This window comes from Ornithorhynchus anatinus, chromosome 6 (assembly GCF_004115215.2).
Source record: "Ornithorhynchus anatinus isolate Pmale09 chromosome 6, mOrnAna1.pri.v4, whole genome shotgun sequence".
In the NCBI taxonomy this organism is placed as follows: domain Eukaryota; kingdom Metazoa; phylum Chordata; class Mammalia; order Monotremata; family Ornithorhynchidae; genus Ornithorhynchus; species Ornithorhynchus anatinus.
The window spans coordinates 27,204,600-27,232,141 of NC_041733.1; the positions used below are offsets into that span (position 1 = coordinate 27,204,600).

Genomic DNA, 27,542 nt, shown 5'->3' on the forward strand with positions numbered 1-27,542 from the left:
ACTGGAGCACTGTTCTAAGTGTAAGGATGGCTACACTGATTGACTAGCGGTAGTAACCAAAATAAATTATGTCACTAAACTTATAAAATCTGTGCAGCAAATTTAAGGACCACTGTCTTTACAGTCAATTCTTGATTGTCTATGGCTCTGGAGACCAGACTACGGAATAAATTAAATTCCATTCATTCAAAACTTGATTGTAGCTTTTAGCTCTTCTTTTTTCAAAATCATTTCACTAGAAATGCTAGAGTTTTTCCCTTACCCTCCATTATTAAACATTTCCTGGCAAGGAATAAGCAGAATAACCAAAGGGAAGACAGTGTTTGGGAGAGTACAATAGCTAATGGACATGATTCCTGAAGAAAAGTTGTAAAGAATGATTGTGGAAAATGAACTAAACAATTTGAAGGGCAGGTACATAGAGTTGCAGGATTATAGGGACCAAAATGTGGCAAACCTAAGCAAATATCCTCTGCACCCTAATTTACTGGGCATCACGTAACTCCATGTATTTAAGTGTACGTGCCCTTCAGAATGTATGAGGCTTGTTCAACAACAAAAGTGTTAGGTACCTTTGAGTCCCAGGTCAGAGCTGTAACCTTAGATTCTGTATGTACTGTAGAAGCAATCCAGGGACCTTCACCTTGAGTCTAGTGATGCTTGCTAATTCAACATTTTTAATTAGGCCATGGTGGGTAATCATGTTCCTTTTGGCCAGGAAAATCGGTCATTTTTCCAAATAAACTAACCAAGGTCTTAAATCATTGTGCAGTGAGATAAGGTGGTCAATGGTCACCCAAATGTAAGTATTTTTTGGTATGTAGAATATTTTTACAAGGTCTCTGGGGGACTGCAAAGGAACAAGACTGGTGGGGCCTAATTTTAACAATCTAATGGAGGGCAAATATATAAATTAAAATTTACAAGCAAAAACACATAGGATAATCCAAAGACTCTAAGTGCTAAAGAGTTAATGGAGTGAGAGGAAAAGGAAACTGGTATGGTTTCTGTTGGAGTCTCACAGCAGCAACATTTTACAAATGTTAAGTTGGGGGGACACGGTTTGGGGAAAAAAATAAGAGCTTTCAGGCAGTAGAAAGGCACAGAGCCTGCATGGGGGTGAACCAGTGTGGGAAAGGCAGGAATTAAGACTGTTGAAGAGTTTTATATGAGTGTAGTGTAACTTGGACATTAAGGAAGATGGGAAGAGTCAAAGTTTTTGTGGGACTTTAAAATGCCTGGGCTACAGAAGAGATATAAGGCAAATCAATCAGATCCTGGCCAGCTAAAGAACTGTGTGCTCCATCTTAAGGCTTTGTGTTCGCCTTAAGCTCAAAATATTTCAATTTGGTAATCTGCTAGAAATGGATAATCTTAAATCAGTCTGTGGCTCAAAATTCAGTGCCTTGAGGTATTTGGGGAAGGGGCAAAAGAGGTAGTTCTCCTCCTCCCAGTACTGCTTGACCTGGCAAAGACCATAATTTCAGACATTCAAAATAATTTCCTGGCCTGCCTCTTTCAGCCTCCAAGGTGGAAGGCTCCTCCTTTTATCTCCTGCTTCAAGGTTCCAATTGTAATATGGGACAAATGGGATTTTTGTGGACAATCTCAGCTATGTAAGACTTTGTGGGGTGGGAAACAGGGTAGTGCAGTCAGCCCAGTTCCATTTCAACCCTCAGAGTCAAAGCAAGAAAGCATAAATTTAGATAACACTAGTGGCTTTGAGCTGGGTCTACCTTTGAGAGGCTTTCACCCTCACTTGACGTCCACATTCATTCAGAAAAAAAGAATTTACATTTGAACCCATATAAGCAAATGACTACTCCTTCTCATTCACATTAACTGCTGCATTTTTACGACGACACACCAGTTTGCTTGACTGCCAGCTAAAACAACAGAAATGGGACATGCGCTGATGGAGCCCCAGATGGGTTTGCTGATAAATACCTCTGAATCCTGAGTGAAGATGGGATGGAGAACTGTAAGAAAAAAAGAACTGAAACTTGCTCCATATGGAATGCCACCAACATTACCTTATTCTAGATGCATATTATGTAAGCAGTCACGTAAGAATATGCCAGTTGGCTTTGAGAAGTCTGCCTCTTATATAAGGCTTATATTTTCTTAAAATAACCTACAGATGATAAACCAAGACTTACCTTAAATTATATATATATATGTATGCCGTACCGATTTTTAGTGCACAAAGAGGGGGAAAAAAGGCTTTATGCACACAGTTCTAACAAGGTTGCTTGTTTCTCTTATGGCAATACTCCAGGCCTATTTAAGTATGTGAAAGAACCACAGATTAATCCTCTTCCCATTTTAAAAGTTTCAAGCCAAAGACATCACAAGATTGGTCTACACACTTTGTTTTCGTTCTAACGCTCATTTAACTGTGAAAAGTTGTATTACATTACATGTTTTATAGGCCGTGCCCTTTCTGTTTTTGTTAGTATTAGACTTCAAATCCTAAATCCTAGTTTAAGTTCAACTAGAACCTTAAGAGTGAAAAGAATGCCACATCAAATTTTAAAGTGCCTGCACCCAAGCTGTGCAGATTTCTCTACGGTAAACCTTTAAAAAGAAACATTCTCAGCACAACAGACCAATCACCATGTATTCATTAGAATATGAAGTTCAAGTTCACTCGTTACAAAGACTGATCAACAGTGTGATCAAATGGCATGGAAAGCTGAAGCTCTTATTTCTTGACTCTTGCTCCACTAAGGCTTCATTAGCCCATGTTGAAGTTTTGCATTTACTAGTTATACCTGTTTCAACACTGTTTCAGGAGAAAAAATCTGATTCAAAGCAAAAATCCATGTTAAATATCATGTATTTAAATGTGTGTGTTTCCCCCCTTTAAAAGAAGTACTGGTCTTTACATATGAGGTAGTAAATCAGGTAGTTATTTACATTTTGAATTGTAAATGGAATTAAGAATGGAGACCTTAGCAACAGGGGAACTTCCACACCAAACTGCTATTTGTACAAGAATTTAAAAAAAGATTAGTCTTACAGAAGTGATCATCTGATTGGTAACACGCATCAGCTTTTTTAGATTAATTAAAAAAACCAAACAAAAACCACACAACTGCCACCGTACTGTGTAAAACAATTTTATTAACTAACAAGTAAAGCACTTCAACTTTTCTGATTCGAGGTAAAACCATTAGAAGAAGTTTTCAACAAAACAAAATGGGTTTTTAAAAAAATCTGAGCCGATTAACATCAATTACAGTAATCTTCAACCCCTCATGGGCCTGCTCATACAATACTTTGGCCAGTAACCTGTTCAACACAACCGTGCTGTCTACTTAAGGCTTAGTGTTAAAAAGGCCAGTGCAAACTAAGAATTCCTGTTCTACAGAAGAGTTGCAATTAGTTAGTTCTCCACCACAGTTGGTCCCAGGCACTTCTTTTGCATGGTACTATAGTTCTGTATTGACAAAAAGCTACTGCCGACCTCATAAACACGTTTCACTTCAAAATAATGTTACTACACAGTTACATATATATATATATATTAGTTTACTACTCTTAAGGATATGTGTAGGAGGACATGTCCTCATAGATGCTCATATTCCCTACCTTGTGTTAATCTGCCGGCAAACACTGTTGCATCACTGGGAAGAGACTGCAGCTTCAACTCTAAGTCACCAAGGGCCAAACTCCCTAGAGCTACTAGAGAGCACCCTTAACCCAAAGGTTGTGCAACAGAAGTAGGCCAAAACCCAAAGAATCAAAGCAACCTCGAACCTATTCATTCTACAAAACACTATAGGCAAAATGATTGGTTTGTAGTTAAGCCTATTAACTCTTTTCCATTCTGTACCATGAAGAGGAGTCAGCATTGCTACTGACAACCTGTGACATAACATTTCCAAAGTGGAATATTGATAAATGTAAAATAAATGACACAGAAAAAGGTGGGGGGGGGGGTCCTCCAAACCTAAGGAGATATGTCAAAGTTTCCTGTCATGGAAAAGGCAGGGGAGCCTCTCATGAAGACATTTACCTTAGCCAGAGTCTTGTGAAACCTGACCTCCATATAAAATCTCTGGCACAACCCCCACAAAGCTGGGAGAAAAACTTTAAGGGCTCCCTTTCAGAGACTCACAGCTGATACTGGCATTCGATGCTGCTCTCTGGATTAAAAACTGTTACTTGCAAAATCTAGTGTCTGAACATGCCAACTATATCCCTTTCAAGAACATCAGTAACAGAGTTCATGCATTTTAGACAGGGCACAGAGAGGGGGATGTCAGTGCCTCTTATACAATTTACTATTCAGTTCTTCTAGACTACTTGTAAAGCATCTTCCTTAAACACAGTATTTCAGATCTCACTAGAGGGGCTTCCCTTATATTTGGCATAAATTTTCCTTCTCAATCTGTTACTTAAGCCAGTTCTCTCCCCAGCTCAGAGTGAAACGGAGGTTGAAAGTTCTTACCTGTGAGGCTAGAAGTTTAATATATCTGTAATTCTGAATCGAGTACCTGCACATACTCACACAACATATCCTTAGAGTGGCATGCTTTTTATTTAGAACTATCAATAAAGGCATTATACTTCCCCGATTCTAAAGGATAATTTTCCAGGCTGAAAAATAAAAGCAATAGTGGGGGAGGGGAAGGAATTCACTTCTGAAAGAAGTTTAGTAAGACATCCCTGCAAATTCAGTGTTCCACAAACTTAATAGGTCCAATAACTTTTTGGATGAGCATTAAAACGATTGTTTCCTTAATGTGCTCATAGACCCGGGTTCTGTTGGACTGCATCTTCAAATTACCTCATTGCAAGAGAAGGCTGCTGTCTCATTCCTCTGTCAAGTCACTTCTGTCTTAAGAACCTGTTCTATGAACTGCGGATCCAGGCCTTTACGACAGACCAAGTATTACAATGAGAGCCAAACAACAGAGAAATTGGAACAACTAAGATTGTGTATTTAGTTCATGGAATATAGCCCCTCTTCATTCTGGGAGCAAAAAGTAGGCAAGCATTTCCCCAACTTTATCAGGCTTTGAGGATTCATTATGAACAGCCCCATTATATCAACACTAAAAGCCTCTGTAACACTGTGGATTTGCTTTAGAGGCAAAGAAAAGAGAGAATTCATGCAGCAAGTCCAATTGAAGGAGAGTATTTCATCTCCCTGAACCAGATCATGTCTAAAACAGATTGTTCATTCTCTAGACATTTGCATAACACTTACTTTGCATAAATTCATACAAAATATCAGGCTTACCTGACGCCTAAGGTGAAGTCTTGGCTTTGCCTGTGCCTATACTACACAGACTGAAGAAAAGCAAGCAATAGCATTTTTAGAGTATTGCAGTTCACTCCTGAATGTGAAATGCCTCTAGCTGTATTCACATTCAGCTCATGCAGATTCTAAAGTAGGAAGTTGGTCTTATCCATGTTATCAATGGTCCAAATGGGTGGGTGGGTGTGTGTGTGTGTGGGTGTGTGTGTGTTGTATACACATATGTATGTAATTCACAGCTAGTTCAAAGCTTTTCTAAATATTTTTGGAATCACAATTCTTTAGAGACAGACCTGGAACGTTACCAAATGATTCAGGAATATATAAAAAATAGATTTTTCCTCACTGCATCCATTAGTCTTCTTTCGATCATTAGCATCTTTTGGTCCTTCATCATCTGAGTACACTGTAGGCTCCTCCCCTTCCTTCAGCAGTCTGCCCACATGATGATACTTGGACTTGGAGCAGAGAAAAATAGCACAATATGGTCACACATGCCTTCAGACGTTGGCTACTAACCACTACAATAAACATGGAGTAGGTTGGAGCTCCATGTTTGAAGATTCATTCTACTCTTTCTTAATAAAGACTGAAAATAGGGAATTAATTAGGCAGCCTGTCCAGGGATGCCAAGTGAAAATAATAGGAATTGGGATCAAAGGCAGAGAACTATTGGGATTCATTCAGTCTCCAGGCTGCCTGGTGTTATCTGAGGTAAATATGAGCACAAAAAGCAAGCTGGACCTTGGGAATGATGCTCAAGGTTTCTATATAATATGCGATTTGAGACTCTGTGGTTCTATTAGTTCAAAACCACTGAAAACTGCAAATTAACCTAAAACTCTGGGAAAGTTCAATAACCAACATCAACTTACTGGTATCACTCATATTCACATCTTGCTCTACACGTGCTTTAGGGAACCCGTTAAAATAATGCACAGAATTAATTAACTGCACTTACAAAATGGAACACGTTATACTCCAGGCAGACAAATTGCATCATATGAAACAGGCAACTTAAATGAAATTAGAGCCAATATTACCCTCCTACTGCACTATTCCCACTTACATCTGTTCCAGTTGCAGAGAATAATGGTATAATTGAAGCCATAATGTAATAAGTTGAGCACTATAAGCTACCAGGTTTCCCCATGTAGCACACTTTTCACGATGCTGCATAAAGGTAAAAAATTTAACTGGGGCAAAATGCAAGATATAGTTTGATCAGTCCCCAGATAACTGAGCTCTTTGAATTCTGTTTCGCAAAAGCTCATTGCTTTGAATGAATTTCTGGGAGAGTGCAATGCTACTCCTTAGCAGTCAAGTTTTGCTGGGGAATTATTATCTTAATTATAAGTCTAGATGTGCGAGGAACCAGTTCAGTAATCCTCAAAGATTCAGTTTCACCTTCCCATCAAATGCCTCAATCCAAATCTTGAGCCACAAAACAATGATCTGCTGTCTGAAGTAACCCTTTAAAGCAAATTACAAATGCTGCAATTTGCAAAACAGAACTATGGAAGACCTCAATATCTTCTAGCCAATGTTTAATTCTCCAACAGAGGTGAAAACTGAACAGTCTTTAATTGCAAATTCTTGCGGGAGAAGAATCTGTGCACTGTACCTCTCGACCAGGGACTAGTCCCTAGTCTTTTTCCATAAGGCACCAGCTATTTCATATAAAATCTGTGGGAATGTCTCATGGCTGGTTTTGGGGGGTTTTTGTTTTTTTAAGGTAAAGCCTTCATAAGAAAAACGACATAAAAATAAAGAGGCAGCCATAGCAAATGACTCAGCATTGCTGCAAAAACTAAGGAAGTTACCTTGAATCTATCCAAGTTTAAAGAGCCTATCAGTTGTGTTCAAATTCCTGCTTCTTAGTAATAAACAACCACCACCAAAATGAACTGCATTGCCCAATAATTACTCAAGGACATTTGATATCCCTGCAAGAGAAAATGCTTACATGTGAATTGCGATTCCCAATCTTTCAAGGTCTCTTGCTGTGTATAAGTGAGGTCAGACAAGTCATCATATTCATCTTTCAAGGCTTCTTTATCCAGGCAGAAGGTTGCAAGCCCCCTGGATGCATCTCTTCCAGCAAAAACCCCATATGGCCCCTCTTTTTAGAAAAAAGAAAAATATATTATTAGACAGAGATTCTTCCACAGTCACCTCTGTGACTCAACAGTAAAAAGAAGAAAATAGCAAGGAGTCCCGCACGCACGTCGATTTTCTTACTCAGTCATCCTTAAATTCTAAAGCTGTCTTCTTAAAGCATGCAAAGCTGGGCCCACTTGGGTCATAATTTTACCTAATGGGTGAGAAGCTTTTACCTCTAAACCATTAACAAAGATAGTCAAAAGACTATCTAGAATTTTCAGTAAGTTGTGGTTGAAAACAACTTAAATACATCACATTTCAATGAACATTACTGCTGAGACCAACAAGAGAGGTTAAGTGACTTGTCCAAAGCAATATAATGACAGTTGGGTGGGCTAGGATGAAATTTCAAAAGTCAGGTTTGCTGGCACCGGGTTAGAACAATTGGCCATTTGCTTCCCATTAGATTCAGCCCTGGGGAGATGAGCTGGTGTATACTGGTATCAACACAGCGAGACATGTGATGAAATGAAATATTCAGGAATGTTAAATAAAGGAGACAGTTGTTGACAAAAAGGGATAAGCCAGAGTCCTGGACTGCTTTTGAAAGCTTTCCTTACTTAAGCATGTGAAGAGGAAGACAATAAGTTTAGAGCAGGTCTGAGAAAAAAAAAAAGGAAAACAGAAATGGAAAAGAGGTCAAGCTAAATCAGTGAAGGAATGAGGACACAAGATGAATCAATGTAATGCAGACTGAAAGACCAATACAATATATAAGGGGTAGAAGTTGGTAAAGAGTCCCAAAGAAAATTACAGACTTCACATTTGTTGCGTCTGTGTTTGCAAATGAGAAGTTTAATAACAACGCGATCTAAATGGTGTGTTGTTGGTTTTTTTAACAGGTGGGGCAAAGGTATCTTATCATGGTGATGTGTTGCAAAACTCAATCACTAGCACCTACAGCTGAAATTCCTTTATAAAAATATCACAGATTATCCACATTGGTGGTAATAATGATAATGGTAGTATCTGTTAGGCACTGTTTCAAGCACTGTTCTAAGCACTGGGGTAACCTTATTAAAAATCATATCTCCTCCAAGACTAAGCCCTTATTTTCTCTACTCCCTCTCCCTTCTCTGTTGCCCTCGCAGTTAAGATTTGTACTCTTTTTTCACCCCTTCCTCAGCCCTACCGCACTTGTGTATATTAATCTCAATGCCTTTCTCCCCTTCCAGACTGTGAGCTCCTTGTGGGCAGGGAACATGTCTACCAACCCTATTATACTGTACTCTCCCAAGCATTTAATACAGCACTATGCATATGCTAAGTGCTCAATGAACACAACTGAATGCCTCACTGGGGTAGATGCAAGTTAATGACACAGGACAGAGTGCCTATCCTAATAAGGCTCACAGTGCAAATATTGAATCCCTATTTTACAGGTGAGGAAACAGGCACAGAGAAGTTAGGTTTCATGCCCACGGTCACACAGCAGACAACTGGCAGAGCTGAGATTAGAACTAAGGTCCTCTGACTCCAGGGCCTGTACTCTTTCCGCTTAGGCCAAGCTGCTTCCCTGGTTAATTATTGATACTGGTTAATACACAGTAATACACATATGGGTTTAATCATAATAATAACAGTGGTACTGGTAAAGTGTTTACTATGTGCCAAGCACTGTATTAAGTGTTGGGGTAGATTCAGGATGATCAGGTCGGATCCAATCCAACACAGGGCTCCCAATTTAAATAGGAGGGAGAATGGAGATGAGGAAACTGAGGCACAGAGAAATTACATGACTTGTTCAAGGTCACATGGCAGGCAAGTAGCAGAGCTGGGATTAGAACCCGAGTCCTCTGACTCCCAGGCCCATGGACTTTCTACTAGGCTGCTTCTCTCCTATTCAGTTCAAATACAGGTGATCAAACAAAATCTCCAATTCTATATCTTTTAACACTGGGTACATTAAGAAGCCTGGCAAAGAGGTCTAACTGGCAAGGATGCAACATTTTTGTTTTTAAACCCTTCTCTAAGTTTGAATACAGCATTTTCAGTATTGGTAAACGAGGTTAAAGAAAGTGTTAATTAAGGCATATTTAAATACTGCACAGATAAGAAGAAAATGTCCTAGGCACTTTAAACCACATCTACAGTGCACCATATAGATTAACCAACAATTGTGAAGTGAAAGTTTGCAGGATAGTGTCATGCCATGTAAGTATATGACATGTGTGACATGAGTGTGACATATGTATGTGGCGTATATGACATTCAATTCACTGTAAATTCTGGCCACGTGGTTTTAAACTACACTGGGAGAAGAAACCCACCTATGCAAATTCTCTGAATCTAAATTGGGGCCATTGCACTCCTTTTTGCAAATTTAATTCCCAAATAATAAAATGGATTTGATGATGTAACAACTTTGGGATCAGCAAAAAACTTCCTTCTACTGTACTTTATCTTGTGCCTGAGTAACCCTGGCTTTTACATTAATTATGTTTATTGGCTCCGCCTCTGGGCACACTTAGAACTGTAACTTAAAAACCATATCTACATTTAAAAGTCACATTTGTAAAATCTTTGACAAATATAAACGTAATGGGTTACCCTCATAAAAATTCACAGGCAAGGGGGATATCAGTTAAAAGTATCTGAGTATCTGCGGGGAGAACACTGTATTAAAAACACCTGGAAGAACATCAACAGACCACCTCCCTACCTTCTAGGAGTTTACAATCAAGTGAGAGAGTCTGATGCTAAAATCAAGTACAGAAAGGAGGAAGAAAAACAGGCCATATGAGTTAGTGCTTAAGTAATGGGAACGAGGGAACTCATAGTAGTGCCCACCTAAATAGCTCACACCCCAACCCTCAGAATGAGAGGATTTGGGGTGGTATGGGCCTCAAGTGAAGCAGCATGGCTTAGTGGAAAGAGCACGGGCTTGGGAGTCAGAGGATGTGGATTCTAATCCCAGCTCCACTACTTGTCTGCTGGTGACCTTGGGCAAGCCACTAAACTTCTCTGTGCCCCAGTTACCTCCTCTGTAAAATGGGGATCAAGACTGAGAGCCCCACGTGGGATGACCTGATTAACTTCTATCTATTCCTGCCCCTTAAAAGAGTGCTTGGCACACAGTAAGCACTTATATACCAGTTATTAAGATTTTAAGGCAGGGGTTGGGGGGGCGAGGAGGAGATGGCCTTGTCTCTGTCCCATCCCCTCCCTTCAGAAGAAATGGTCTCATATCAATCAATCCCTAATGGCCCGCCTCTTTGCCTATTGCACCCACTGCCCGGGGGGGGGGGGGGGGGGGGGGGGGGGGGGGGGGGGGGGGGGGGGGGACGGGAAGGATGACAGAGCTCAAGTGGGCTGGTGTAATCCATTCCTTCGCACAGCTTCTCAACTCTGAGGTCTTCGGGACCCTGAGGCTCCGCTCTTTTACAGTGGGGGAGCTCCACGATTATCACCACCCACCCAACTCTCACCTAGTTGGCAAAACCTCACTTACCTCCCCATCGGATAAAACCCTCCCTAGCAAAACCCCACGGCCATTCCCATTTTCATGCCCTGCTTCCCTGCCAGCCCGGGGCTGTGGTTCTAATGTGCTAACCCAGGTATTTAGGACGAGCTTATCTCCCCCACCGATGACAAACCCGGTGGGGGCCCTGACTCTCCACATTCCCTTGGCCGTTCTTCCTCTTTTCCCCTGCTCTTGGCAGCCGGCCCACCTCGGCCTCCAGCACCCCTCTGGCCCCGTCCCATGGCTTAGGGGCAAGAGCCCGGGCTGGGGAGTCAGCGGACGTGGGTTCGAATCCCGCCTCCGCCACTTGGCTGTATGACCTGAGGAAAGCTGCTTCACTTCTCTCTGCCTGTTACCACCTCTTTAAAATGGGGTTTAAGAATGTGAGCCCCACCTGAAGCAACTTGATTACCTATTATCTATGGTAGTTAGAACAGTGCTTGGCACGTGATAAGCACTTAACAAAGACCATAATTATTATTATTATCCCCAACTTTCCCAGGCCTTCAGGTTTTCCTCCAGCTCCTCCCTCTTCCAACTGTCTGCTCCTCCCTTCCCGGTTCCTCTGCATCCCCTTCCCACTCCCCGGCCCGCAAGAGGAGCAACACGGCCTAGTGGCAAGATCCCGGGCTTGGGAGACCGAGGACGTGGGTTCGAATCACACCTTCACCACTAGTGTGCTGTGTGATCTTGGGTCAGCCACTTAACTTCTCTGTGCTTCACGTACCTCCTCTGGAAAATGGGGATGATAATAACGATGATGGTAATTGTTACGCGCTATGTGCCAGGCGCTGTTCTACGCGCTGGGATAGACACATCAGTTGCCGAATTGTCCATTCCAAGCGCTTAGTACAGTGCTCTGCACAGAGGAAGCGCTCGATATATACTATCGAATGAATGGACGAAAGTAATCAGATGTCCCACCGTGGGGCTCCTAGTCTTCATCCCCATTTTACAGAGGAGATAACTGAGGCCCAGAGAAGCGACGTGACCTGCCCAAAGTCACAGAGGGCCAGGATTAGAACCGACGACCTCTGACTCCCCAATCTTTGCTCTGGCCCCAAGGCCGCGCTGCTACGGGGATAACTTTAGGCTCCCAAGCCCGTGCTCTTAATAATAATGTTATTTGTTAAGCGCTTACTATGTGCAGAGCACTGTTCTAAGCGCTGGGGTAGATACAAGGTAATCAGGTTGTCCCACGTGAGGCTCCCAGTCTTCATCCCCATTTTCCAGATGAGGTAACTGAGGCCCAGAGAAGTGAAGGGACTTGCCCACAATCACACAGCTGACAAGAGGCCAAGCCGGGATTCAAATCCACGACCTCTGACTCCCGAGCCCGGGCTCTTTCCACTGAGCCACGCTGTTTCCCTCTAATACTAATGATGGTATTTGTTAAGCGCTTACTATGTGCAAAGCACTGTTCTACGCGCCGGGGTAGATACAAGGTAATTAGGTTGTCCCACATGGGGTTCACAGTCTCCATCCCCATTTCCCGACTCTGCCACTTGTCAGCTGTGTGACTGTGGGCAAGTCACTTAACTTCTCTGGGCCTCAGTTACCTCACCTGTAAAATGGGGATTAACTGGGAGCCTCACGTGGGACAGCCTGATGACCCTGAATCTCCCCCAGCGCTTAGAACAGTGCTGTGCACATAGTAAGCGCTTAACAAATACCAACATCATTAGAACAGTGCTCGGCACATAGTAAGCGCTTAACAAATACCAACATCATTATTAGATCAGTGCTCGGCACATAGTAAGCGCTTAAATACCAACATCATTATTAGATCAGTGCTCGGCACATAGTAAGCGCTTAACCAATACCAACATCAATATTAGATCAGTGCTCTGCACATAGTAAGCGCTTAACCAATACCAACATCATTATTAGAACAGTGCTCGGCACATAGTAAGCGCTTAACCAATACCAACATCATTATTAGAACAGTGCTCGGCACATAGTAAGCGCTTAACCAATACCAACATCAATATTAGATCAGTGCTCTGCACATAGTAAGCGCTTAACCAATACCAACATCATTATTAGATCAGTGCTCTGCACATAGTAAGCGCTTAACCAATACCAACATCACTATTAGAACAGTGCTCTGCACATAGTAAGCGCTTAACAAATACCATCATTATTATGACAGGGAAGCGGCGTGGCTCAGTTTAACCAATACCAACGATATTATGATTAAGAACTACAATGACGACGATGATGGTGTCCGTGCTTCGCTGTCCCGCAGGCCGAGGCCTGCCCCCTGTCCCTCAGACTCGCCCCTCTTAATGTGGCATTTGTTAAGCGCTTACTACGTGCAGAGGACTGTTCTAGGCGCTGGGGGAGATCCAGGGTCATCAGGCTGTCCCACCTGAGACTCACAGTTAATCCCCATTTTACAGATGAGGGCCCAGAGAAGTGAAGTGACTTGCCCACAGTCACACAGCTGACAAGGGGCAGAGTGGGGATTCGAACCCATGACCTCTGACTCCCAAGCCCGGACTCTTTCCATTGAGCCAGGCTGCTTCTCTATAATAATGTTGGTATTTGTTAAGCGCTTACTTCGTGCAGAGCACTGTTCTAAGCGCTGGGGGAGATCCAGGGTCATCAGGCTGTCCCACCTGAGACTCACAGTTAATCCCCATTTTACAGATGAGGGCCCAGAGAAGTGAAGTGACTTGCCCACAGTCACACAGCTGACAAGGGGCAGAGTGGGGATTCGAACCCATGACCTCTGACTCCCAAGCCCGGATTCTTTCCATTGAGCCAGGCTGCTTCTCTATAATAATGTTGGTATTTGTTCAGCGCTTCCTAGGTGCAGAGCACTGTTCTAAGCGCTGGGGGAGAGACAGGGGAATGAGGTGTTCCCACGTGAGGCTCCCAGGCTTCCCCCCCATTTTACAGTCTTGTCCGCCCTCTTCCTCCCCCCGCGGGCGGGACGTACCGGGCCCGTAGAACTTCTTTCCCGCGGTGACGTCGAAGACTTTGCCGTTGATGGCCATGAGGATGCGCGGCTCCTGGGTGCCGTCGTAGCGGCGCAGCTCGGCCGGGGTGAAGTCGCGGCGCTTCAGCTTGGGCAGCGGCGGGGGCTCGTCGTCGTCCTGCCCGCCGCCGCCCGGCCGCTCGCCGCGCACGATCTTGTAGAGCAGGAAGAGGCAGAGGCCCAGCAGGAGCAGGTTCAGCGGGGACGTGAAGATCTCCTGCAGGAGGCCGCCGCTCGGCTCCGCCGCCTCCGCCGCCGCCTCCGCCGCCACCTCCTCGGCGGCCATGATGGAAGAACTGAGCGGTTCCGCTGTCTTCGTCCGCAACGGCCCACAGTGACGGACGGGGCGCATGCGCGAGGGGGCGGGGCCAGACGCCGGAGGGGCGTGGTCACCGCCTCGAGGGGCGGGGCCATGGGGGAGGGCGGGGCGCCCCCAGCCCGCGCGCCATTGGCGGCCTCACAGTGCGGCCACGGAGGAGCGCGCGGCCCCCACAGAGGAGCGCGCGACCCTCACAGAGGTGCACGCGGCCCCCACAGAGGAGCGCGCGGCCCTAAGGGGGCGGGGTTATGGCCTCGAGGGGCGGGGCCGGGAGGGTGGGGCGCCCCCAGCCCGCGCGCCATTGGCGGCCTCACAGTGCGGCCACAGAGCGCGCGACCCTCACAGCTGTGCACGCGGCCCCCACAGAGGAGCGATCGGCCTAAGGGGGCGGGGTTACCGCCTCGAGGGGCGGGGCCTGGAGGGCGGGGCGCCCCCCAGCCCGCGCGCCATTGGCGGCCTCACAGTGGAGCCACAGAGGAGCGCGCGGCCCTAAGGGGGCGTGGTTACCGCCTCGAGGGGCGGGGCCAAGGGGGAGGGCGAGGCGCCCCCAGCCCGCGCGCCATTGGCGGCCTCACCGTGCGGCGGCCACCGAGGAGCGCGCGGCCCCCGCAGCTGTGCACGCGGCCCCCCACAGAGGAGCGCGTGACCGGAAGTGGCGAGGCCGCGCTTTCCCCACTAGGCCCAGACCCCTCACGTAGCCCATCAGTGCCCCCCCCCTCCCCCATCCCCTCCCTGTCCTGTCCTCACCCGAGCAGCGTGGCTCAATGGCAAGAGCCCGGGCTGGGGAGTCAGAGGTCATGGGTTCCAATCCTGACCCTGCCACTTGTCAACTGTGTGACTGTGGGCAAGTCACTTCTCTGGGCCTCAGGGACCTCATCTGTAAAATGGGGATGAAGACTGTGAGCCCCACGTGGGACAACCTGATGGCCCTGTATTCTCCCCCAGCGCTTAGAATAGTGCTCTGCACATAGTCAGCACTTAACAAATACCAACATTATTATTATAATTACAGCGCGCCGCACACAATGAACACTCAATAAATACGATTGAATGAATGAAACCCCGGTCGCCTTCTTTCGGTCTCCCCCCCGCAAAATGCAAGATGCGGATTTTTGTCAATCCATATTTCCATGTCACACTTCGATGTCTAAAGCATGTGGGTATCATAAAAATCATAATTATGCTATTTGTTAAGCACTTACTATGTGCCAAGGACTGTTCTAAGCGCCAGGGTAGAGGAGCAGCATAGTTTAGTGGAAATACCAACATTATTAAAGAGCACGGACTTGGTATTTGTTAAGCGCTTACTATGTGCAGAGCACTGTTCTAAGCGCTGGGGTAGACACGGGAATCAGGTTCTCCCACGTGGGGCTCACAGTCTTAATCCCCATTTTACAGATGAGGGAACTGAGGCACCGAGAAGTTAAGTGACTTGCCCAAAGTCACACAGCTGACAAGTGGCAGAGCCGGGGTCGAACCCATGACCTCTGACTCCAAAGCCCCGGCTCTTTCCAGTGAGCCACGCTGCACTGTTCTAAGCACTGGGGTAGATACAGGGTAATCAGGTTGTCCCACGTGAGGCTCACAGTTAATCCCCATTTTACAGATGAGGGAACTGAGGCCCAGAGAATAATAATAATAATAATGTTGGTATTTGTTAAGCACTTACTATGTGCCAAGCACTGTTCTAAGCGCTGGGGTAGACACAAGGGAATCAGGTTGTCCCACGTGGGGCTCACAGTCTTAATCCCCATTTTACAGATGAGGCAACTGAGGCACCGAGAAGTTAAGTGACTTGCCCACAGTCACACAGCTGGCAAGTGGCAGAGCCGGGATTCCGCCACTTGTCAACTGTGTGACTTTGGGCAAGTCACTTAATAATAATAATAATAATAATGTTGGTATTTGTTAACTTAACTTAACTTCTCTGGGCCTCAGTTCCCTCATCTGGAGAAGAGGTAAATTAAGACTGAGCCCCACGTGGGAAAACCTGATGACCTAGTATCTACCCCAGCGCTTAGAACAGTGCTCTGCACATAGTAAGCACTTAACAAATACCAACATTATTACAGGGTAATCAGGTTGTCCCACGTGGGGCTCCCAGTCTTAATCCCCATTTTACTGTTGAACTGAGGCTCAGAAAAGTTAAGTGACTTGCCCGAGGTCACACAGCAGACAAGTTGGAGAGCCGGGGTTAGAACCCACGTCCTCTGACTCCCAAGCCCGGCCTGTTGCCGCTAAGCCGCCTACGAACTCTGTAGTAACAGTACAGAGGGCGCTCAGTAAATTGTGAGAGGCTCACAATTAGGTGATAATTCATGTATATTTGTTCCTAATGCAAAGTGCAGTGCTCTAATACATCAGTCAAGGGTATTTATTAATGATAATGGTATTTGGTAAGCCAGGCACTGTTCTAAGCACTGGAGTGGAGGCAAACAAATTGGGTTGCACACAGTCCCTGCCCCAGGTGGGACTCACAGTCTCAATCCCCATTTTACAGATGAGGTAACTGAGGCCCAGAGAAATGAAATGACTTGCCCAACATCACACAGCAGACAAGTGGCAGAACTGGGATGAGAACCCATGACCTTCTGACTCCCAGGCCTTTGCTCTATCCACTATGCCACGCTGCTTTTCCCAAGTACTTTCTCTCTACAGAACATGGTACCAAGTGTTTGGGTGAAAAGAATTTATTAGAGTTGGTAGACACATTCCCTGCCTACGATGAGTTTACAGTCTTAGAGGCCTGCACATTACAAACACTTAAATACTATTATTATTACTACTAATGATAATGCTAATAATAATTTATGTACTTTCATTCAGTCATATTAATTGAGTGCTTACTGTGTGCAGAGTGCTTGGGAGAGTAAATATAACAATGAACAGACACATTCCCTACCCATAACAAGCTTACAGTCTAGACGGAAAGACAGACAATATAAATGCTTTGGGGTTGACGGGGAGTGTGAATAAAGCGACCAAATCAGGACAAACAGGGAGTGGAAGAAGAGGAAATGAGGGTTTAATCAGGGAAGGTCCTTTGGATTTGTGCCTTCAATAAGGTTTTGAAAGTGGGAAGAGTAATTGCCTGTCGGATATGAAGAGGGAGGGTGTTCCAGGCCAGAGGCAGGACATGGACAATAGGTCGGTTGTGAGACAGATGCAATCCACATTAGAGGAGTGAAGTGTGCAGGCTGGGTTGTGGTAGGAGAATAGCAGGGGTACATGTATTCTCCTAAGCATTTAGTACAGTGCTCTGCACACAGTAAGCATTCAATAAATACCATTAATTGCTTCTACTCCAGGGACATGGCTAAATGAGAGCCTCTCAAGACCCAGACTTTTATTGCTTGAACCTGCTGGGGGCCTGGCTGGGTTTGACTTTCTACTGGCCCAACCTGGCCAAGGATTTTAGATCTTGCCTGCCCCATGGACTTTCCTGGGCCAGAGATTGCCCTGGAGCGTTCCAGATCAATGCATCTTTCCTCTTGGGTCCTGCCTGCTTCATGTTTTCTTTTAGGGAACCAAAAATAGCCATACAATGCCTGGTAGTAAGAAGGAAATATCATTCCTTCCCTCTCCTAAGGAATGTACATACCAACGTAATTGTTCACGGAGCACACCCTCTGCGTGGGGGGCGTGGGGGCGGGAGGTTGAACTAACCGCCCTAAGCAAAACTCTCAGTGGAATTTATTCTGCTAACCAAAACATGATGTCCATGTGTCCTTGTCTCCTGCTTCCCAAGAATGGGTAAATTTGAATGCTAACGGCTAGGAAAACTATCCCAGTAACTATCTCAAATCCCAGTAACTATCACTAGATGGTGTTTTGAGACAACAGTTTTCTTGAAGGGAAGTAACACTCAGACTAAGAAATGGAATCTTGCTCACAGGTCAACCCGACTTTGAAAACCTTCATTAGAATGGTTAAGCAACCATCAGTTTTTTGTCTCTGAAATGGTATTTGTTCAGTGCTTACTATGTGCCAAGATATTCACCCCACTTCTACAGCTTCTAATGTTCATAACCTTATACATGGTTGCTTCTGCTACCTGTAATTTATGTTAATATTGTTTCCCCCATTAGAACGTTAGCTCCTTAAGAGCAGGGATCTGTCTATTATTTTGTACACTCCCAAACAAGTGCTCAATAAATACTCGATGGTTGATTGAATGACTAGTGACTAATCGTGTCCATTAAGTGATTCTGCATTAGGAATGAAATGTTTATAATGGTGAATGAAATTAGTAGCCTCTTTTCTGGGTAGCTAACAAAGCAGTATATTCATTTCATCCAATAATTCTGAAATGTTTCACAAACATCTCATAACAATTATCATTTACATTTTATAGGTAGAGAAACTGAGGCCAATAACTAGTACACTCCAACTTGTGAATTTCTGTGCTAAGTACGAAACTTATGTTTCAGGATTACTAGTCTAATTTTCTTTTTATTTATTGTTATAATTTTATTACTATATAATAATTATAACAATAATGATACTTGTTAAGCACTTACTATTTGTCAAGCACTGTACTAAGTACTGGGATACATATGAGACCCACTTGGGGTTCACAATTTAAGTAAGAGGGAGAACAAGGCATTGAATCCCCATTTTGCAGAAGAGGGAACTGAGACACATAGACGTTACGTGACGTACCCAAGGTCACACAGCGGGTAAATGGCAAAGCCATAAGTAGAACCCATGTCTACTGGGGCCAATGCTCTTTCCAACTGGTAATGTTGCTTCCATTTTTTTAGACTATTCTGTCTCAGCCATCTATTATTAATCTGAAATGCTATATTGAGATATCATAGAGCAATCACATTTTACAAAAATAATGCTATCCAAATCAAATTTGTATGAATATATGATGGAAAGAAGCCTGTAAAAAATCCCAATACCCTCTACTTATTTCTTAATCCATCAGGAGGTAAATTACAGCTGCTTCTATCTCTCTTTCCTTTCTGGTAGTACCTCTTAAGTTAGGGGTAGAATCACATTTTCCAAGAAATGGAATCCACCACTACTCCTTTCACTAGGTCAAGAGGCAGCATTAGAAGGAATATAGTGATATCGAGCCTGATGATATAATCTGTTGAAAGACACTCATGGCCAAGTAAAGCTCCAAAATACACATGCTTATCAGTAATACTACTATATCTGATACCTAGGAATATAATTTCCTTAACTTTGGTATCAAAAACGTGGACTACCTTTCTTATACCTTATATCTTTCTTATACCTTTCTTCAGCCTTTAGCAGAAGAGACCAGTCTTAGGTGGAGAAAGCCAAAGACAGCCTTAATGGGTCAATTTTATTATTTATAAAGCCTATCATGAAAGTTGCCATAAAATCAACACATTTCTTCCTCCTGGTTGGTTTCTGAATCATACTTCAAATTCCTTCAATCTCCTGCTCCTCAAATCTAAATTTAAGAAAAGCATCCTACAAGCAGCCAAGCCAGCCACTTCTATTTCCTGCACCTTTCCCAGGGTTCCTGTCTGATCTGTGTTGGAGTCATTTTAGGTTATGCCTTATTGATTCTCGTAGAACTGGTCCTTTCCAGCTATGTTATTCTACATTTACCCATTACTGGCTAATCTATATGCCAGAAGATGATGGTTGTTATTATTAACATTTTCACTTTGGCCTTTGTTTAATGTCCAATATCATACAAGGTTAATTCTCATTATTTACCAAAATCCTTTTCTAAAGCTCAGTGTGGGGAAATTCTCCACTCTGATGACAGACTGAAAGCTCTGTAGACTGTAATCATAATAGTAATAATAGTATCTGTTCATTGCTTACTATGTGCCGGGAACTGTACAAGCATTGGGATGGATACAAGCAAATCAAGTTGGACACAGTCCCTGTCCCATGTGGAGCTCACAGTCTTAATCCCCATTTTACATATAAGGTAACTGAGGCACAGAGAAGTGAAGTGACTTACACAAGGTCACACAGCAGAGAAGTGGCAGAGCTGGGATTAAAACCCTGACTTTTTGATTTCCTGGCCCATGCTCTATCCATTATACCTTATACCATGTTGCTTCTCAAGCTCATTGTGGGGAGGGAATTTGTCTGTTTATTGTTATATTGTACTCTCCCAAATGCTTAGTACAGTGGTCTGCACACAGTAGGTGCTCAATAAATACAATTGACTGAATTAATTAATTAATTAATTAATGGTTATATACCAAGACCTCAAAATGCAACTTAAAAGGAATGTGACCAAAGTTGCTCATAATCTTTCTGTAGGGGATTTGCAAGGCTTAGCTAGAATAAACTGGGAGGAAGCAATCATCCGCAGTGTTCTTGAACATGAAGTGCTCTCAATGATAAGAATCACTGACCGAGCCCACAGTTTAAAACAGGATTTCAGAGGTTAAGGCAACTGAGTGAACAATCTGCTAGTCAAGCTAGTGTCAGGGTCATTTACCCAAGTGTGTAGGAGGCCTCTTGCCTGGCTGTTCATTCTTATGCAAGCATGTTTTGCTCATCGCACCTTGGCTTTTGTATTCTGAGAAAAAGGCACAAAGGAAAAGGAAGGGGGTTGTTACAGCAAGACTGAGATAATCAGCTTCAAAGTGAACTACTTCTTTACATCCAAACTTCCTAATGTCCATTTTAATGCCTAAAGATTCCATGGTTACATTCTTTTGCTTTCCCTGTTTCTTAAATATTTGCAAAGATGAGATTCAGGAAGCAGAAAATCTGCTCCCCTTTGTCCAAAAGGGCCTAAGCATTTCCTGTGTATGTCTCCTTGAATCAGAAGTCCTTGAGAGTGGATCAATAGAGAAAAATCAACAAGGAAAAGGAGCTCTGAAATGTATAGCAGGGCCTCTCTGTTCTATAGGTCTGGGGGGTGGGGGGGGGGGTGCATGTTTGGTGTTTGTAGCAGGGCCGGGGGTGTGAGGATTTCCTTTGCTCTCCTGGTTATTATAGATGTGTGTAGGTTGGGGGTGGAAGTTGATTTTGTGTTAAAAAAATATGCAACTACCAAAAAGGGAGGTAGAACTAAATATCTGCCAGTAGTTAAAGAAATGCACTAATCTTAGTATTGAGTAATGAGTTGACGACAATCCATTCTTATTGCACAGTGGTGTAATAGTAGTGAAAAAGATTTCTCCCAACTTGCACAGTTACTTAAGAAAGATATGAGTGCATTTCTAACCTATTCATGTCCCCACCGGCTGCCTTGCTTAACTGATGATTTTAAATGTCCTAAGTCATTTCTTGTCCTCCCTGTACACTTTCTTGTAAGCACCTTTTTCATATCAGCTTGCAGACTGCAAACAACATCCCCATTTGATGATGGTAATAATGGAGTATTCAGTCAAGAACAATTAATGAGACTCAATCTGAGATTCAGGACCAAGAAACCACTGAAGAAATTGATCACTGCGATAGTGGGTTCGGGCTGCATCAGTGCTCACTTGAGGTTGTGGCCGGCCCGTGCAACTTGATATTGCATGCAGACTGTGGCCAATCAGTGGTATTTATTGAGCACTTATGCAGAGCACTGAAGTAGGTTATTGAGAGAGTACAATACAATAGGGTTGGTAACCACGTTCCCTGCCCACAACAAGCATGCAAACATTTTAATTTGGCTTCCTGGATTTGCCCAAAGTGCCCTATTGCGCCTTCCTGGCTGCCACTAGCCCTGCATGCCTGCTGCCCCACTACTTCTTACAATACAATCTAGTTGGGGAGATATGCATAAAACAATTTGCAAACAGGAAGAAGAAGTGAACAAATTGTCGGGTACATAAAATGATACGTACAAAAGTGCAACAATAAGAATAATGATGGTATTTGTTAAGTGCTTACTATGTGCCAAGCACAAAAAGCAGTGAGTGCAAAAATGCTGAAATGGTAGGGAGGACATGATCTGGGGAACAGGAAAATTAATCGGGGACAGTAAGATTTCAGTCAAAAGATACTATTGATTATGAGGATAATGGCAGTCATAAAGCTTTCCCTCCCCAAAGACAATAATGAAAAAAAAAAGAGAGAGAGACAGATTGCAGAGAGGAAATGCAGATCCAGGGGATGGGAGGCTACAGTGAGAAAAGTCAGTGTGGAATTTAAACTTTACAGAGAAGCTTCTGGGTCAGGGCAACTTCTGTGCCCTTTAGTTGCAGTTCTCCAAGCAGAGGCATGCATCAACATCAACTTCACGGACAACTTTGTCTCTTTAAAAGAGAAAAGAGATTAAATGAGAAGCCCAAGGTTGTAAGATGCTGATGAAGATAAAAATAAAATATAGTTCCAGGAAATTTATACCAGTATTCTATACACTGGCCTTCATTATTTTTTATTTCAATGCACTTTTTTCTCCCTGAAAGGATTCACTTTCCCCTTCGTTTTAGTTTTTGGAATAATTACAATCAATTGGTACATTCTAAGGCTATATCCTGCCACAGGTGGTAATATTTGGGGTTTGGTGCTTTTGCTGGGGGAAGATCTGCCCTATTGGCCTCAGAGGAGTGAAGCAGATGGAGAAAACACAAACAATGAAAAGGTTTTCCCCCATATTTTGGGGGAGATGGCAGGTAAAGCAATGGGGTACAGGTACTTCAAAAGGAGAGTGTGGCCACTGCCAGTGTTTTCATCTTTTACCCGGATATGATCTGGATATGGTCTGAAAGTTACCATATCCCCCGGCAGTGCTGCCCATTAGGCTTTGGGATCTGAAGACAACTCCCAAATATTCCATAACAATACTGGGTTTCCTCATTTAATCTTTCTACTCAGAGAGTTTTCAAAATCAATGGTATCCCCACCATGCCAGTCCTGACTACTGCTTTAGCAAAGCAGATGAGTTTCTCAAAAACACAGGCACAATAATCATGAAAACAATCCGGAAAACTCTTGAGGCCTGATGGATAGAGAATGGGCCTGGGGATCTGAAGGACAGGGGTTTGATTTCATTCATTCATTCATTTAATCATATTTATTGAGTGCTTACTATGTTCAGACCACTGTATTAAGTGCTTGGAATGTACAATTCGGCAGCAGAGATAATCCTTGCCCAACAACGGGCTCATAGTCTAAAAGGGGGGAGACAGAAAAACAAAATAAGAGAACAGGCATCAATTCCATCAAAACAGATAAATAGAATCATAGATACATACACTTCATTAATAAAATAGAGTAATAAATAATATATACAAGTGCTGTGGGGAGGGGAAGAGGGGTAGAGCAGGCTCTCCCACTTAATAATAATAATTAATAATTGTGGTACTTGTTAAGCACTTACTATGTGCTTACTATGTGCACTGTTCTAAGTGCTGGGGTGGATACATGCAAATTGGGTTGGACACAGTCCGTGTCCCACATGGGGCTCACAGTCTCAATCCAAATTTCACAGATGAGGCCACTGAGGCACAGAGAAGTAAAGTGACTTGCCCAAGGTCACACAGCAAGCAAGTGGCAGAGCTGGGATTCAAATCCATGACCTTTGGACCCCCAGGCCCATGCTCTATCCACTACATCATGCTGCTTCTTGTCTGCTGTATGACCTTGGGTAAATCATTTAACTTCTCTGGGCCTCAGTTACCTCATCTGTAAAACGGAGATTAAGACTGTGAGCCTCATGTGGGACAGGGACTGTACCAGACTGATGATCTTGTATTTACGCCAGTGCTTAGTACAGAGCCTGACACATAGTAAATGCTTACAAGTAACATTAAAAAAAAATAAATGAAAATCATGTAGTATGAAGCAGATAACCAGATAACCTCTAGAGGTCACTTTCAGCCTTCTAATGCTTTATGTCTCCAGCACCGAGGACTGACTATGGGGGTGTTCTCAGTTCGGGGCCAGTGACTGGAAAATGAAGAAAAGAGGAGATAATGGTAAATAAACTTGGCCTCCTTTCAGAAGCCCTCTGACAGATGACCAGAAGCTGGGAAGCAAACTACTCTTTTTACCTCAGAGTCACAAAAAAGGGTAGTCACATGAAACAGTTCAAGTATAATTCCAACAAACCCAGATGCTTTAATATGGACCCTTCATCCCATATCTCAGGGAGTACTTTAGTCCCAACTTCTGGAGTTCCTTGAAGGCTAGGATTTAGCAGAAATGAACTCTGGCACTAATTTTCCTAAATTTCTAATAATAATAATAATGTTGGTATTTGTAAAGCGCTTACTATGTGCAGAGCACTGTTCTAAGCGCTGGGGTAGACACAGGGGAATCAGCTTGTCCCATGTGGGGCTCACAGTCTTAATCCCCAGTTACAGATAAGGTAACTGAGGCACAGAGAAGTTAAGTGACTTGCCCAAAGTCACACAGCTGACAAGTGGCAGAGCTGGGATTCGAACCCATGACCTCTGACTCCAAAGCCCGTGGTGTTTCCACTGAGCCACTTCGTCTTCAACCTTTTTTGCCCCTCTCTTCTTTCTCCAATGTACCTAAAAAAAAGAAAGACAAATGGAAGTCACTTTCCATTTTTTGTAAAAGTATGTCGCTACCAATCTGCACCATTTATTCATTCAATCGTATTTATTGAGCATTTACTGTGTGCAGAGCACTGTACTAAACGCTTGGGAGAGTACAAGAAGACAATAAACAGACACATTCCCTGCTCACAAGGAGCTTACAGTCTTGGGGGTGGAGGGAGAGACAGACATCAATAAACATAAATATTTTTATTTACGGGAACCTGACTGTATAAGAAAAAAAGTTGTTTATTTTGAGATTTGGGGTGGAGGAATCAAAAGAGAGCAGAAATGGCTCAAACAAGGGAAATAAGGGCTCCTAGCGAGTGAAATAGACAGGAGAAGAGAGGAGGCCGTGCGGGCCTGGCCCGTGAGATGGGGGCGAGAGGAGAGCCGGGGCTTGGGGCTGAGAAGGGTTCAGTGTCCCGGGCCGGGTTGGTCCCGATTGACTGACGGTGATGCCGTAACGGCCACCGGACTTTAAACTCCTGGTCCTTCCCCTCCTCCGGGGCCTCGGACCCTGAACCCCATCCTCCTCCTCCTCCGCCACGGACGACCCCCACCAGAGCTCCTCACCCTCCTCCTCCTTCCCCCCACCAGGCTCCCACCTACCTCCTCCTCCTCCTCCGCCCCCGACCACACCCTCCTCCACCGACCCCCACTCTCCTCCTCTTCCTCCATCTCCCCATCAGACCCCCCCACCCTCTTCCCCTTCCCCCGGACCAGGCCCCCCGCCTTCCTCCTCCCCCCGCACCAGACCCCCACTCTCTTCCTCCTCCTCCCCAAGATCCCCACCCTTCTCCTCCTTCTCCCCCCCGCCAGACCCCCCACCCCCCTCCTCCCCCCTCCAACCCCCCACCCTCCTCCTCCTCCCCCCACCAGATCTCCCACCCTTCTCCTCCTTCTCCCTCCCACCAGACCCCCCACCCTCCTCCTCCCTCCCACCAGACCCCCACCCTCCTCCTCCTCCTCCCCCCACTAGATCCCCCACCCTTCTCCTCCCTCCTCCCTCCCCACCAGACCCTCACTCTCCTCCTTTCCCTCCCACCAGACCACTACCTCCTCCTCCTCCCTCCCACCAGACCCTACCCTCCTCCTCCCCCCCCACCAGACCCCCCACCTTCCTTCACTCCTCCCCCCACTAGACCCCCACCCTCCTCCTCCTCCCCCCCACCAGGCCTCCACTCTCCTCCTCCCCCCCACCAGACCCCCACCCTCCTCCTCCTCCTCCCCCCACTAGGATCCCCACCCTTCTCCTCCTCCTCCCTCCCACCAGACCCTCACTCTCCTCCTCTTCCCTCCCACCAGACCACTACCCTCCTCCTCCTCCCTCCCACCAGACCCTCACTCTCCTCCTCTTCCCTCCCACCAGACCACTACCCTCCTCCTCCTCCCTCCCACCAGACCCTACCCTCCTCCTCCCCCCCCACCAGACCCCCCACCTTCCTTCACTCCTCCCCCCCACCAGACCCCCACCCTCCTCCTCCTCCCCCCCACCAGGCCTCCACTCTCCTCCTCCCCCCCACCAGACCCCCACCCTCCTCCTCTCCCGACCAGATCCCCCACCCTTCTCCTCCTCCTCCCTCCCACCAGACCCTACCCTCCTCCCCCCCCACCAGACCCCCCACCTTCCTTCACTCCTCCCCCCCCACCAGATCCCCACCCTCCTCCTCCCCCCCCCACCAGACCTCCACTCTCCTGCCCCCCACCAGATCCCCCACCCTTCTCCTCCCTCCCACCAGACCTTCACCCTCCTCCTCCTGCCCCCCCACCAGACCCCCACCCTCCTCCCCCCCCACCAGACCTCCACTCTCCTCCTGCCCCCCACCAGATCCCCCACCCTCCTCCTCCCTCCCACCAGACCTTCACCCTCCTCCTCCTCCCCCCCCACCAGACCCCCACCCTCCTCCCCCCCCACCAGACCTCCACTCTCCTCCTGCCCCCCACCAGACCCCCACCCTCCTCCTCCCCCGACCAGATCCCCCCACCCTTCTCCTCCTCCTCCCCCCTACCAGGTCCCCCCACCCTCCTCCTTGACCTCCGCCCTCCGGTTCCTACCGTCCTCCCCCGCCGCCCCCCGCCTCCCGCCCCCGCGAGGGCAGAGAGGGCCCGGGCCGGGGGGCGGCGGGGAGGGAGGGGGTCTTCGGGCCGCAGGGGCGTCCGCGGGGCGGGCGAGCGGAGCCCGGCATCCCCGGACTGGCAGCCACCGCCCCGCCCGCTCCTTAGCGGGGGTCCGGTCCCGGGGCGGAGCTCGGGGAGCGCAGCGCCAGCCGGAGCACAGGAGGGAGGAGGTGGTGGAGGAGGAGGAGGAGGAGGAGGAGGAGGTGGAGAAAGGCAGCAGCAGGAGGAGGAGGAGGAGGTGTCCCGAACCGGGCCGGGCCGGGCCGGGCCGGGCCGGGGGAGACTCCCGAGGAAGCCGGGAGAGACCCCCGCCTCTCCCACACCGAGAGGGGTCTCGCCCGCCGAGCCCCCCCGCGCCCCCTGAATGCTGCAGCCCTTCAGCTGCCAGCCCCTCTGCCCGGCCTCCCCGCTCCTGCCCCCGCCGACCGCCCGCCCCAGGACCCCGGCTCCGAGCTCCCGGCCCAAGCCCCTGCCCAGGGGAACCGACCTCCGCCGCCCCCCACCCTCCCCAAAGTCCCGCAGCCGGAGCCTGCTGGACCGCGCATCTTCCCGGAGCCGGCCTCGCCCGCACAACGCGCTTTGTTGTTGGCCAGGTACGTTCCGTCCACCCTCCCTTCCCGCAACGACCCCTCCCCTAACCCCCTTCCCGCAGCCATCCACCCCAGCTGGACCCTACAGGCCTGGTGGCTCCGGGGAAAGTGAGGGTTAACCAGGCCCTCGCTTCTCCTGCTCTTGCTGCCGACCTTCTCACCCTGCCACTACTTTTTAGCCCC

At 46.2% G+C, this 27,542-nt stretch overlaps 3 protein-coding genes across 7 annotated transcripts in view; 2 read left to right on the forward strand and 1 right to left on the reverse strand.

Moving 5' to 3' along the window:
* Nucleotides 1-3,106: 3,106 nt before the first annotated feature.
* PGRMC1 (progesterone receptor membrane component 1) lies at nt 3,107-14,221 on the reverse strand. Its single transcript, XM_029067932.2, has 4 exons — nt 13,840-14,221; nt 7,236-7,391; nt 6,410-6,465; nt 3,107-5,727 (listed from the first exon to the last, which is right to left on the reverse strand). The coding sequence occupies exons 1-4, from the start codon at nt 14,162-14,164 to the stop codon at nt 5,551-5,553; spliced, it is 714 nt and encodes a 237-aa protein (XP_028923765.1). The 5' UTR covers nt 14,165-14,221; the 3' UTR covers nt 3,107-5,550.
* Nucleotides 14,222-14,290: 69 nt separating this feature from the next.
* LOC120638471 (basic salivary proline-rich protein 3-like) lies at nt 14,291-27,471 on the forward strand. Its single transcript, XM_039912450.1, has 3 exons — nt 14,291-14,849; nt 22,576-22,758; nt 27,143-27,471. The coding sequence occupies exons 1-3, from the start codon at nt 14,291-14,293 to the stop codon at nt 27,469-27,471; spliced, it is 1,071 nt and encodes a 356-aa protein (XP_039768384.1).
* The window catches only part of KIAA1210 (KIAA1210 ortholog), a 129,253-nt gene continuing 128,748 nt past the window's right edge, over nt 27,038-27,542 (forward strand). For 3 of the 5 annotated variants that reach the window (XM_029067496.2, XM_029067495.2, XM_029067491.2), the window contains exon 1: nt 27,217-27,362. The gene's annotated coding sequence lies outside the window, so the exon portion shown is untranslated. Of the gene's footprint in view, nt 27,363-27,542 lie in introns of all 5 variants that reach the window. The other 2 variants (XM_029067494.1, XM_029067492.2) reach the window with 2 other exon arrangements.

Excerpts from the sequence above, each read along its gene's own strand:
- PGRMC1 (XM_029067932.2), bottom strand. The coding sequence starts at position 14,164 with ATGGCCGCCGAGGAGGTGGCGGCGGAGGCGGCGGCGGAGGCGGCGGAG. Across the intron at positions 6,466-7,235 it reads TTGGGAATCGCAATTCACAT|TTAAATTTTTTACCTTTATG; the intron begins GTAAGCATTTTC and ends ATTTTGCCCCAG. Across the intron at positions 5,728-6,409 it reads GTGCTACATGGGGAAACCTG|TCCAAGTATCATCATGTGGG; the intron begins GTAGCTTATAGT and ends CTCTGCTCCAAG.
- LOC120638471 (XM_039912450.1), top strand. The coding sequence starts at position 14,291 with ATGGGGGAGGGCGGGGCGCCCCCAGCCCGCGCGCCATTGGCGGCCTCA. Across the intron at positions 14,850-22,575 it reads AGAGGAGCGCGTGACCGGAA|TTTTTGGAATAATTACAATC; the intron begins GTGGCGAGGCCG and ends CCTTCGTTTTAG. Across the intron at positions 22,759-27,142 it reads TATTTTGGGGGAGATGGCAG|CCCTTCAGCTGCCAGCCCCT; the intron begins GTAAAGCAATGG and ends TGAATGCTGCAG.